This window comes from Hirundo rustica, chromosome 1 (assembly GCF_015227805.2).
Source record: "Hirundo rustica isolate bHirRus1 chromosome 1, bHirRus1.pri.v3, whole genome shotgun sequence".
Taxonomy (NCBI): Eukaryota; Metazoa; Chordata; class Aves; order Passeriformes; family Hirundinidae; genus Hirundo; species Hirundo rustica.
Genome location: NC_053450.1, coordinates 21565568 through 21578532, shown reverse-complemented (window position 1 = coordinate 21578532; position 12965 = coordinate 21565568). Strand labels below are relative to the sequence as shown.

The following is a 12965-nucleotide window of genomic DNA, read 5'->3' as shown; positions in this document are numbered from 1 at the left end:
CAAAAAGGTTGGCTGGTGTATTTCCAGAATTTCTAGCCAAATTCTTTCTGCTCAAGGTCAGCTCACCTTGTGAAGCCAGAGGTAACACAGAGCCCTGCAGAAATCCATCCTCTCCCTTCCTGCAATATCTGTCCTCTGGCACATTCCCATAAGCAGCTGGGACAAACTAGCTGTCACTGCTTAGGGATAAACTGTGCTATCAAACGTGGAATTTGGCCAAAACAGAGATGCAAATAATTCCTGGAGGAAAGATAGATTTAGTCATCTCAGGCAAGTTCTGAAGACTTTGCACCACTCTTTCCATCCAGCACCTGAGCCTTTAAGTATTTCTACATTAATGAAGACAACTAAATGTCACTGACATATGTATTTTATTTATTGAGTTGCATTAGAGCGTGCCATACACTGAAGTGCATTGCACTTCACACTTCAGTGAACAAATAAGGTTCAGTCATCAAGTCTCCTTGAACGAAAGGGAATCTGCAAGACAAAAAAAAAGCCCATTAAGTTATGATGGACAAACTTCATGCTCTAAATAAATATATTAGTATGTATGAATGCAAAGCAGCAGAGAGAAATGTTTATGTGGTAGTTTAGTCTAGAGGAATTCCCCGTTATTTCCCTTATGCTTGAAGCTTCACACACCCTTCATGTGGCAAACAGAAGTGAAACATGGAACAAATCAAGAGCTGGAACAACACTGCACAGCACATCAGATTCTCTATATGCTGCACTGGTAACTGAATCAGTCTTGCTGAGGGCCTGCAGGAGAAAGGAATGCAGCTTTCAGATAGGAGCCAGAGAGGAAACAAGTGATGCAGGCAGCCTACCAAGGAAGGAAGAAAATCAAATTCAAATTGCTTCTCCCCATTATACTGAACACAATCCAAGACCAGCTGTGCTCCATGACAAGAGTCATGAAAGCGGTTAGCACCAAACTCTGAGCTTCCCCCTTTATTCCACTGCTGAGCACAGAGCAGATGCCAGATACTCCTCACGTTTATACCTGCACTTACTTTCCATTGTCAGTGTCACCAGCAGAGTCCACACCAGGCAGTGTGAACGCACCGCGAGGCGCCTCGGTGCCCAGCAGAACAGACCGGGCGCAGAGCGCCGTGCCACCACCACGACTAAGGAACTCCCACCCGACCCGCCCTCGCTACCGGGGCTAAGCACTGCTTCCACTGAGTGCTCACTCAGGTTAAGCCTCTGGACTTACTGCCACATCCAGCACACACTCCAGTGAACTCGGAGATGTAGAGTGTGCATGATTAATGTATCTTTTAGGTAACTATGCAAAAAAAAAAAGGCTTAAAATTCAAAATTGCTAAGATTTAAACTTCTGAGGCAAGCGAAAATGTCTTCCATCTGTTCTGAGTACTTGTCATTTTTTAACAGCCTTTACAGATCATTTGAAACACTTGCATTGTTTTCCCCTTCTTCTACTTTCATATTCGTGTGCAGGCACAACAAAAAACAACCTCTTTTTACTCTACTATGAAGGAGTGAAAAAGTATCTGTTCTTATATAAACAGTCTAAGGAATAAGAAGCATCAGCAATTCAAACAAAATCACAAAAGATGATTTGTCTTCCACATTTTCTTTTCAGCCAGTACAATTAAGAAATGGAAAAAGTGTTTAGGAAACATTTAATTTTAACAGGTGCACACAATGTGCAATTTTTTTTTTAAGCTGCCAACGGGAACACAGGCTGAGAGTGGAATTCTATTTGTACTGAAATAAATCCTGCTCATGATTTGAATTAAATATTCAACATGCATCCTTGTTGACAGTGTTTGTTTCAAATGATTTTACCACCAGATGGCCCTTCAGAATACACTGATGAAGGCCACCTGACTAAAGAATGCAATTCCAGTGTCTGAAGAAGTTTAAAAGTGACTGTATATTAGCCAAAGGACCGAACCAGAGACAGGATTACAAAGATTTAAACCAGGTAAATTTGTAATTTCATTATTTATCTTTATCGCAGTCACAGCTAAAGAACAGCAGAATCCCACTCTCACAAAATTAAAAAAAACCCAAAACATTACCAAAATCTGGGATTGGCACAAGGTTTTTTTACCTTTTTTTTCTAAATTTTTAGAAGAGATGGAGCTCTGAGGTTTTTTACATAATTGTGTTAAGCAGAAACCAGATAGTTGCAGATTGTCATAGAACAGAATTTGGTATTCATAGTGTTAAGTATAAATCTTTTATTCAATCTTGCTTCTTCATGCAAACAAGCTGAGAAAATCCAGCTGGCCATGATAATTAAAGCCACAGATTATCACGTAATGATCACAATATGAAAACATTCCAAAAGAATGAAAAACTATCATTCTAGATTAGTCTGAAGTCATTTTAGGAGAAGCAGAGAACTCAATGTAAAAAATTTGCACCCAGAAAGGGAGAGGAGCTCTTTATTGAGTTGTCACATCAGCTTGTGCAGCTTAGTGAGTGTAGTTATTAATAACTACAACACAGTTGAAATCAAGAATTTTTTCCTGGTGTTACTAGCAAGGGAGAACAAAACTGGGTTGTTTTCCTAGAAAAGGCAGTGTCAAGTGCTAAAAAAAGAGTATTGTGAACAAAGTTCTATTCCAGCTTCATACAATACGGCAAAAATGTGATTATTACTACACAGAGCTGTATGCCACTGTGACTTTTTAATATATATGTGTGTATATATAGATATATTTCCCCTCATGACCAGTCATCTCCCCTCTCTCTCACCAACTTCAAAACACAAAATGATCTGCAGAAGCTGTCTGTTCCTTACATTAAGATGCAAGCTATGAGAGAGAATCAGCCTCTCCATTTTCTCGCTCACTGTATCACCACAAGTATGTAAGCAGAAGACACAGGCAGCCCCAAGTTAAGCTGTTCAAGATGTGACAGCATCAACATAACTGTGGAATCAGGCAAGTCTTGGCATTTAACATTAGAGCTTTGTCTCCTCTCCTTGGTTATGTGAGGAGGGCAAAGGCCTGGCATCACCACTCTGTCTCCTGTACCACACCAGTTAAACAAATTACCCAAAAGGTATTCAGGAGCTCCTATCTTGCCTTTACTTCCCTGTTCTCATGATTCTTCATATTTTTATTACCAGAGGTCTCTTGAGTGCAATTTGTATCCTTTCTCTCTGGAAAACCCTTTCAATTTGAAAAAAAAGATCCCCCTGCCCTCCAAGCAGAAGCACATCTCACTGAAATCATCTTACTCCTGTTCCAATGCAGTGCAGTTCACCACCTGCAGATGCAGCTTACCATCACTTGGGTGGTGCAGACTCAAGCACACCAGCTGCCTTCATGGCTTCAAAGTCCTTCACAGGATCATACTTTTTATAGAACTCTGCATAAGCTCGTTTCCTGGGCTCAGCAACTCCAAACTGGAAAGTAACACGCAGATAATTAAAGTTTGCAAAGCTTTATGAACAGGTGTTTTCTTCTGTTAGTTCCATAATTTCTACCAGTGGATATTCATATAAAAGGCCTTTAGCTCAAATTATTAAACATTCCTTTGCTCCTGTTAAAACCCACAGGACAGGCTACCTGATCATTGGTCAGGAGAACAAATGTCTGCAGTAAAACCTTAAAAATAAAGTCTGTTACAAGGTTACATCACACTTTCAAGATCCAAAACCACTCCATCTGTATTAATATTCGAGTGTCCAACACTCTCTCTGCTAATAGTTTTATAGATAAAACATGTCATTATGGCAAGTTTTGGACCTGTGGGCAGCTGCAAAACTCTTAACTGGATAAAATGGCATTGTACACTAAGGACTACATTTGAGCTACACTCTAAGTCTATTACATCTGGTAAAATTCTACAAGACTGCTGAGCCACCCTTACAGCTCACCAACACAAAGACACAATCCTCATTCCTTGGACACCCATTCACCTGAAGCACAGGGATATACCCAAAAAGCTTCCAAAAATGTGAAAAAAATTCTGAGGTGAGTTTGTACAACAGCATCTTACATGGAACAAAGGAAATTGCTGCTGAGATCCATGTTACCTGTTCTAAATCTGGTCAGCCACCTTACCAGGGTATTAACGTGGAGATGACAAGGTACTAACCCAGAGACTATTAAAAAATTATATTCTAAGTCTGACCACAAATTAGTTTGTCTACCTCTCAACAGATGTGCTAAGTATGTGTGAGCTTATTGTTTCTGATAGACATTTGTGAGAAGTTGTGAAAAACCTGAAATTAACCTCATTTCTCAACTTCCTGATGCACTCATGCTGCCAACAGTATACACACAAGTTCAATGGGAAAACCAAGATCCAGTTCTTCCACAAGAATTCCCACTGTGTTGTTTGCTTTGTGTAGGAGAGCCAAAAATTATTTAATAAGAGCACTCAAAAACATCTTTATCAGAAGCCAAATCTGTAAGGGTGTTTTTCTGGAAACATAATGCTCCATTTCCACATGATACCTCCAAAGCAAGGACAGAAAGATCACATTAGGTTTTCCCACACTGATCTCTTCAGTGTCAAGGATGAGTTTTCCAAATTGCCTAAGAGCAAGTTTCCTGAAATCAGTCAAGAGATAAATTAAGACTTGGACAACTGTCCCATGTCTCAGAAACCGTGGGAGACCAAAATACAAACTATCTAGAGTTAATGTGAATCAACTGTGAATGGTCAAGAGCATTTTGGGACTAGGAGACTCAAGGTCAAGTTGTCACAAATTGCGTAATCTTGAACACACAAAATGAAACATCAGATTATTCATACCCTTTCTTCAAATGAAGATTAGGAAGATTTATTTGTGCTTTGGAAACATGCTCAACAAAAATACATTACTAAACCTTTCTGATGAACAGCTCAACCCAATCTCAACAGAAAAATATTATGAATTCTTTAAATATCTCAATGAACCCGGTTAATAACTGAATGACTACAGAGCCCACCTTGTACATAGATGCGGATCCCATAGACACCAAAAACGCCCCGAGGAGGTGAAACTTCATCCGCCTGGCCAACAGGCCACGCATCTGTGGCTTTGGCAACAGTGCAGCCGGCATGGTGACTGATTTCCTGAAAGAAAAAAGAAATAAGAGAATTGTGAGATCAGGTCTACTTAAAATCATTTTCTGTACTATAGAAAGATCATTCTTTTTGTACTGTGCAATAATCGTCTTCACGATATAAGCAGCAGTGGTCCTGTGTGTTTGACCTGCCATTGAGAATATTTAAGGGACAAAATTCAAGGACAACGTAGTTATGACACGATTCCAGTTTAAATTCCTGCACTTCTTACACCCAGGATTTGTGGAATCAAGGCTAGCCTTCGTTCTTCACACTAAATCCTGCGCTCCTCGCAGGGTCTTCCCTCCCAGGCCTGTTGTCCTGGAGTTTACGTCAGGAGACATTCTACGCAGCACCGCGGATAGGCTGGGACCAGCCCCGCGCCGTTCCCCGCACCCAGGGCGCCCCAGCCCCGCGCTGCAGCCGTCGTCGCCGGGCCCGGCTCCGCCACCCTCAGGGACGCGCAGAGGTCACGGAGCTGTCGCGGGGCCGCGGCCGAGCAGGGAGCGACGGCCGGCGTCCCTAGGGATGGGGATGACAATGGAAGTTAGAGGGAAGGAGGGGAGAAAGAGGGAACGGCGGGAGCCGCGGCGGGAGAGGAGAGTGGCCTCACCTCAGCTCCCACCAAGGTCCTTCCGCGCCGCCTGCCGCGCTCCCGCTGCGGCCCCGCTACTCCGCATGCGCGGGGGCAGGCGGCGTACGGCGGGCGGCGCGGGTCAAACCCGGCCGAGCGCGGCGCCCCGCGCGTGTGGGACCGAACCACAGAATCGGTTAGGCTGGAAAAGGACCCTGAGATCATCGAATCCAGCCTGGGACCGAAGAGCACCGCGTCAAACAGACCCTGGCACTGAGTGCCAAGTGCAGTCTTTCCTTAAACAGCCCCAGGGACGACGACAACACCACCTCCCTAGGCAGCGCATTCCAATGTTTGTTTAATCATCTGTGCTGTGAAGAAACTCCTCCTAATGTCCAACCCTAGCTATCCCCGGCACAGCTTGAGGTGATATCTTCTTGTCCTGTCACTTGTTTCCTAAGAGAAGAGCCCGACCCCCAGCTGGCTACAGCCTCCTTCAGGGAGTTGTAGAGAGCGATAAGGTCGCACCGAGCCTCCATCGCTCCGGGCTAAACACCGCCAGCTCCGTCAGCTGCTCCTCGCAGCACCTGTGCTCCGGACCCTTCACAGCTCCCGAATGTCCTTCCCGAACTGAGGGGCTCAGAGCTGGACACAGCACTCCACGTGTGGCCTCACCAATGCCAAGTACAGAGGGACCATCACTGCGCTGGTCCTGCTGGCCACACCATTTCTGATGCAGGCCAGCATGCCACTTGTCTTCTCGGCCACCTGGGCACATGCTGGCTCATGGTAAGGTCCCTTCTTCTGTCTTTAAGGTCTCTTCCAACCCAAACCATTTTGTGATTCTGTTAAGAGCCATGGAGTTACCCACTTGAAGGATGCCTGGGTGACACTGCTGGGCCAAGGGACTCAGGCCTTTATATGGAGAGTTTACCAGGAATTATTGGCCAAGCCTAGAAGGAAATGGAAGCCATTTGTAATCCTTTCTAGATGTCCCTTATACAGTTTTTGTACCTTTCTTGGAAATGAGGAACATGTGTTTTGACCCTGATTTCCACATAATCACCACCTGCATGTAGAATTGTTGTTTGTATTCCTGGGGAGTCTCTGTGGGATTTGCACTGAGTGCTATAAATTCCTGGCTTGAAAAAACAAGTCCCTCCTGTGCAGTGAGGTATTCATTCAAGCCTTTTGCTCCCCTGCCTAAGCCAGCGGATCAAATGAGAGAGATGGATGTTTAAAACTGAAGAGGGGTTGCTTTTCCTATGATGGAATTAAGAAGAAATAAGTGTCACTAGAAAATTTCAGAGAGAAATCATACAGCTGTGGCTACAAGCTGGAAGAATGTTCTTTGCAACAGCAGTTTGAATAGATGCAATTTGGACAATATTCTCTCAAACTGAAGAAAAGTTCGTTACAATAGTTGAGACCAAAATGAAGAATGTGTGTCTAAGAATTTTTTCCCATGTGGATTAACACAAAAACCCCAAATGTTATTGATGTCATGCAGAAAGAATGGCAAGATATATCACCAAGGGCAAATCGTGCCTGACAAATTTGGTGGCCTCCTATAACAGGGTCACAGCATTGGTGGATGAGGGATGAGCAACTGATGTAATCTACTTGGACTTGTGCAAAGCATTTGACACAGTCCTGCATGACATCCATGTCTCTAAACTAGAGAGGTATGGATTTGATGGATGAACCACTTGGCGAATCAGGAACTAAGGAATTGGCTGGATGATTGTGCTCAAAGAGTTGTGGTCAAGAGCTCAACGTTCCAGTATAGACCACTGATGAGTGGTGTTCCTCAGGAGTGGGTCTTGGGACCAGCATTGTTTAATGTCTTTGTTGGTGGCATGGATGGTGGGATCAAGTGCACCCTCAGCACAGTCCATTCCAAGCTGTGTGGAGTTGTCAGCACACTGGAGGAAGGGGATGACATCCAGAGGGACCTGGATAGGCCTGAGAGGTGAGGCTGTGAAAACCTCTTGAAGTTCAGCAAGGCCAAGTGCCAGATCCTGCTCCTGGGCTGAGGCAATCCCAAACACAAATACAGACACGTGCAGGTGTTGATGGACAAGAAGCTCCCCATGAGGCAGCAACGTGTGCTGACAGCCTAGAAAACCAACCACATCCTGGGCTGCATCAAAAGCAGAATGGCCAGCGGGTGGAGGGAGATGATTTTGCCCTTCTATTCTGCTCTGGTGAGACCCCACCTGCAGTGCTGTGTCCAGCTCTGGAGCACTGCATCCAGCTCTGGAGCCTCAGCACAAGAAAGACATGGACCTGTTGGAGTGAGCCCAGAGGGGGCCCACAAAGATGATTAGAGGGCTGGAACACCTCCTTGTCTCCTTAGGAGAGAAGTTGGGGTTGTTCAGCCTAGAGAAGAGAAGAGTCCAAGAAGACCTCAGAGCAACCTTAGAGTGCCTAAAGGGGGTTAAGTTTACAAGAAATCTGGAGAGGGAGTTTTTACATGAGACATATAGTGACAGGATGGGGTAACGGCTTTAAACTGAAAGATGGCAGTTTAGATTAGATATAATAAAGAAATTCTTTACTGAGCTTGCCCTCTTGAAAAAGACAATACAAATGTAATTGGAATAAAAGTATGGCAGGTTTCAGGGCTACTGTTATCATAGATAAGATATGAGTAATTTTCCTGTAAACATCAGTCTTGTGCAGACAGAATATGTCTGGAACTAGGATGGAATATGATGGAACTAAGTCTGTAAATAAAAAAAATCTTGATTGCTGTTTTCAATAGCTTCCTTCATGGCTGGCCAGGTCATTAAATTCTTTTCTTGTGGCCAGTTTCCCCATGTGCCTGAGATACTTCTGGCTAGGCATCTTTGTGTTATAGTTAAGATGCTAAATGAAGTGCTAATTGTTATCATCCTTTGATGTCATTACTGTGGCATATTCAGCCAACTCCTTATTGTTCTGTGTGAAGGGCAGTTCTGGACTACGCAAATAAGAGGTAGAAAAAGGATGGAGAATACATTACAGCAAGAGCCACTGAAGGAGAGCAGAGACAAACAGCTCCCTTAGGTCAGTGCACAGAGTGGCTTCCTGTCACACCAGTCTCTGAATGGATTATAGAGCTAAGTGTGGTTTGGACCTAAGTGGACCCTGTGCATCCAAATGCAGGAAAGTAAATAAACCTTCTGAAAACAAGAAGGCGTATACAGAGACAACAACAGTTGTTTCCTTCCCAGTCCACCCTCTCCCTGGGGATTCTGACACCTACTCCAGCTGTCTTTGGGACACAAATGTTAGGATTGTTTACTAAAAGGTGTCACAGCTATCAAAGTAGAATCTTCAGTCTTTTTTTTTTTTTTTTTTCCTCTCCAAAATACTGTAGAGCCAGCAAGAGTTTACACTTCTCCATTGTGTCCTTGAAAGGGATCATCTTTTGAAGAGCGAAGGAAGGCATTAATGCTAAATAATTTCTTGCTTGTGCTCCACTGGAATTGAAAGTAAAATTTACTTGTGACTTTAGTGAGAGAAAATTTGTCAGTGAATCCTTGTCTTTTCCATGAAGATTACCAGCTGTGATACTCAGGACTGTACTTTCTGTGGTGTGGACTGACGCCAAATAGGAACAGGACTCTGACAATCAAGTGATTTTGCATATGCCACGAAAAGTCCTTAGATAATCATAATTTGGATCAAATTAGAACCAAAAATCTACTGGAAAAAGACCACATGGGACATCAGTAATCCCCTGAGCCAGATGCAGTCTCAAAGAGTTTAATGTAAAATCAACCTATCACAAAAGAAACAGAAGGTAAACAATGCTATGGGTCACATATGAAAATGGATACATTTGGGCTCGTCCTCCCCTTTTTGTGCCAGAAATTAACTGATCAAATACCTTCTTGCCACAGCTGCGTCTGCATCAACTGTGGAACAAAGATATGGTGGCACAAGTTTTTTTAACAGAATTGGAATGGCAGCTGTACAAAAAAATGAGGATGAATCAATGATTCCTAAACGGAAAAAGTAAAAATTAGTAGGGGGAAGAAAAATATCTTTGTACTTCCAAAAGAGCCGCATAAACAAAGGAGAAAAAAAGAAAACTTCCAATCACAATAAATGGAGCAGACAGGGATTTCACAAGCCTTTGTTGATTTTATGCAAGTTTCTGAAATAGAAGAATTTTTTTAAAAAGTGATTTCTTAAGTTCTATTCCACTTGTAAAGAGATAGATTTTGGTATATTGAATACACATGAAATAGTGAATTATGCAAATGATCCTGTGTTTGGTACCATCATGAGTTACAGTGTTAAAAAAAGAGGAATTTCCCAAGTTCCCAACTTGCAGTCAAGACGTGGCTAATATGTGTATTCAGGCCCAAGAACCAGAAAACACACCAGGCTTCTGAGCTGTGACTTTAACATTTGTGTGATACCTTGTTTTCTGAATTTTGGTTCTGCATTAATTGTTCCCCCTCTGAAGTCCTCAGGTTTGGGGGATCTGTCTGAAACAAATGCACTGTTTATTTTAGCACCAGGAGACCCTTGGTTAGTTTGATCGGGCTTTTAAACAAGTAGAACTTTGTATGTGTCATTCTTACCTAAAAGTTTAACTTAGGCAAGTGTAATTTTGTTATTCATTGCCACTATGTTCTACATTATCATCTGATTTCTTAGGAAAAAACCCAAAGCCACACCCACAAGAAACACCTCCTTCCAGTCCCTGTTCCTTCCTCAAAGCCTTTTAAACTATGCCAAGATTCTTCTGTCTTTTGTGGTTTTAAATGTTATGTAGCTTGTCTGCAATGGAAATAAAGTCATCAAAGAAACATTTTTATGCTGTTCCCTTACTCCTCTGTATTTGAGTAGAGGTGCCTTACCCTGAGAAAGTTTTCTCATTCCTCATCCTTGTTTTTCCAGGAACATACTGAACCACCTTTACAGACAAGTACTCCAATCTAAAATTTAACCACTCAACACATAAAATTGTTATGTGTAATTCAGTCTCTACAGGCCCATCTCAGCAAGTGACAACCCCCCCCCCCCGACGTAGGCCACAAGCATTCCTAGTCTGTGTTCAGCTCCAGAAAGTGTCCATGGTGAGAACAGCACAGGAGAGGAGTTACTCCCTTAAAAAATGAAAGCAGGGACCACAACATGAGAACAAAAGACCAAGTTTTCACACTCCTGTTCAAAGCACACTTTGGTTCATGTGCTGTGGCATGGTTTAGTTTCGTACAAGGCAAAATTTTCTAGCTGCAAACATTATCTATCATAGAGAAATTATTATATGGCTTGCATGATGTGCCCAGCAATCCTGGTGAGTCCCTACATGCCCCTGGTACATTTGCCAGTGCTCCCCTCCTCGATTATGGATGTGTTACTCTAAGTCTGAGCAGAAGATTCACGTGGGAACCCTTCAGTAGTCCAAAGCCATTGAAACAAGGAGTGTTCTTCATACATTACCAGAGGTTAGGCCAGACCCTTTGTTAGCTTCTATTTTTCCCAGATGTGACCAGTGAACATCAGACCTCCAGGAAAGCAGGAGGTGGCCAACCGCTGCTGTTGACACAGCTATAATTTTGCTCAAGGAATTAATTCTCATAGAAAATGGCAGACCAACTTCCCTGTGGGTATAAAACAGTGGCTGTGAAGTGGAAAAGTCTCCTTCAAATAGAAGATGAGCCTCACTCTCCACAAGGCATTACATTTGCACCTCCCTTAGTTAGGGTCAAGGAACTTGCTTGGGCAGCTCTTGGCTCAGCATGCTCCTCTTGGAGGAGCGAGCTGCACAGAGAGGAAAAGGGGCCTTGCTCAGGTTGGGGCCAGCACCTTGCAAGGGCGACATCTAAAAATTTGCAGCAGTAGGATTTAACCTAGGGATATTTTGCTGTTTATTCAATTTGCCTCGTACAATACAGAGCTCATTCTGACAGAAAAAGATTGTCCCAGGTTATAAAAATCACTTTGCAGTTGGTTCCTGTGGCAATTTTTAGACTTTTTACTCAGATTTCTGAACACCTCATTTTAGTCTGTTTTAATTTACACTGAGGTGATGACGTGGTAAGTGTTATGAGATGTTGGCAAATTTTCATTTCTTTGCCTGAAATTAGAGTCTAGAAGGAGTGAAGGGTGTCTCACATTTGTTCTGACTTGTATCATCATAGTGCAGTCACATCAATCAAATCATGTCTATTTATGAAAACAGAGTTCATGAACACAATTAAAATCCAAAAGTAAAATAAAAAGTACCCCAGAGATTATGTATTTCTTGACCTCTTTATGATCTGGTGAATTAATTGTGAGATTGAAAATTTATTCATTGTTTCCAATTACATTACCTGGTCTAGTCAAATATTATTCCTAAAGAAATGCCATTGCTTTCATTTATTTTGTTATTGGAAGAATCTACCAATTTAGGATTACTATGTTTTGCAAAAGCTTCATAATTTCTATTTGATATTTGATGGTATTGCAAATATAATAGATGTTCTTTATAATCATAACCTTGGGAACATTTAAAGTCCCCAGAGTCAGGGAGTTTCTGACTACAAAATCCCCATAGAAGCTAAAATCTCTCTCAGATTATCATCACAGGTTTGAAAGGTGAGGCACAGCCAGACGTGTGAGGCTTCTAGAAAGTAGTCAAATCATCTGTTCATGTTTTTTTAACTTGTTATTGGCATAAACTTTTAAAAATCTGTACTTAAACCAGTCTGTTTTAACTTTACTGTTTTGTTTGAAATAATCTAATTAGGAAATTATGGGTCTCAGTTTTCTACTGCATTGGAACTTCTGAGCTTAATGATTAACAAAACTGGCAATAGATAACAGTATAAGCAACCTTATATATATTTTGGTTAAATGAGTTCAGGATACATTTTCCTGAAACAAATTTGGCCATGTTCAATACAGCATTACATGTAAACGTCTGGAAAAACTGCAGTGTTTTTCCAAGCAGGAGGCATGAGATTACTATAATCCATAGCCCCCACCACTGTATTAATTAGCATGGCTCACTAACCAGGGACATAATATTTGTAAATGAAACTCTAGAAGGGCATCAGTAAGGAACAGGATGTTGAAGCCAAATGGAAAACATGAACCAATAAAAAGGCTCAACTAGCTAGAAGTGCAAGCTCAGCCTTTGAAGTTAGTTCAAGTACTGCATGCTTTAATTTTGGTGTAATCTTATGATGGAGGTACAAACAAGAACTCAGAAACAGATTTTGTAACATTTGGCCCAATCGTAGATGAATCAGTTTGTTGATGGTTACCAACAATTGCACAGCCAGAGAAGCTGTGGTCTTTGTTAAATTAGATTGAATAATTGGCTTCAGTGGGAGTTTCGGGTGCAGAGCAAATGAAGTGT

The 12965-nt window shown here is 42.2% G+C and overlaps 1 protein-coding gene across 2 annotated transcripts; it reads right to left on the bottom strand.

The window, feature by feature from the left end:
• Positions 1-354: 354 nt before the first annotated feature.
• LOC120758294 (cytochrome c oxidase subunit 6C) lies at positions 355-5736 on the bottom strand. Of its 2 annotated transcripts, none has more exons than XM_040076395.2 (4): positions 5654-5736; positions 4923-5049; positions 3267-3388; positions 355-480 (listed from the first exon to the last, which is right to left on the bottom strand). In XM_040076395.2, exons 2-3 carry the CDS (start codon positions 5034-5036, stop codon positions 3269-3271), a joined length of 234 nt encoding a protein of 77 aa, XP_039932329.1. In that variant the 5' UTR covers positions 5037-5049; positions 5654-5736; the 3' UTR covers positions 355-480; positions 3267-3268. The 2 variants fall into 2 exon arrangements, with proteins under 2 accessions (XP_039932329.1, XP_039932336.1); XM_040076402.2 differs by lacking the exon at positions 5654-5736 and adding an exon at positions 5273-5410.
• Positions 5737-12965: the final 7229 nt, after the last annotated feature.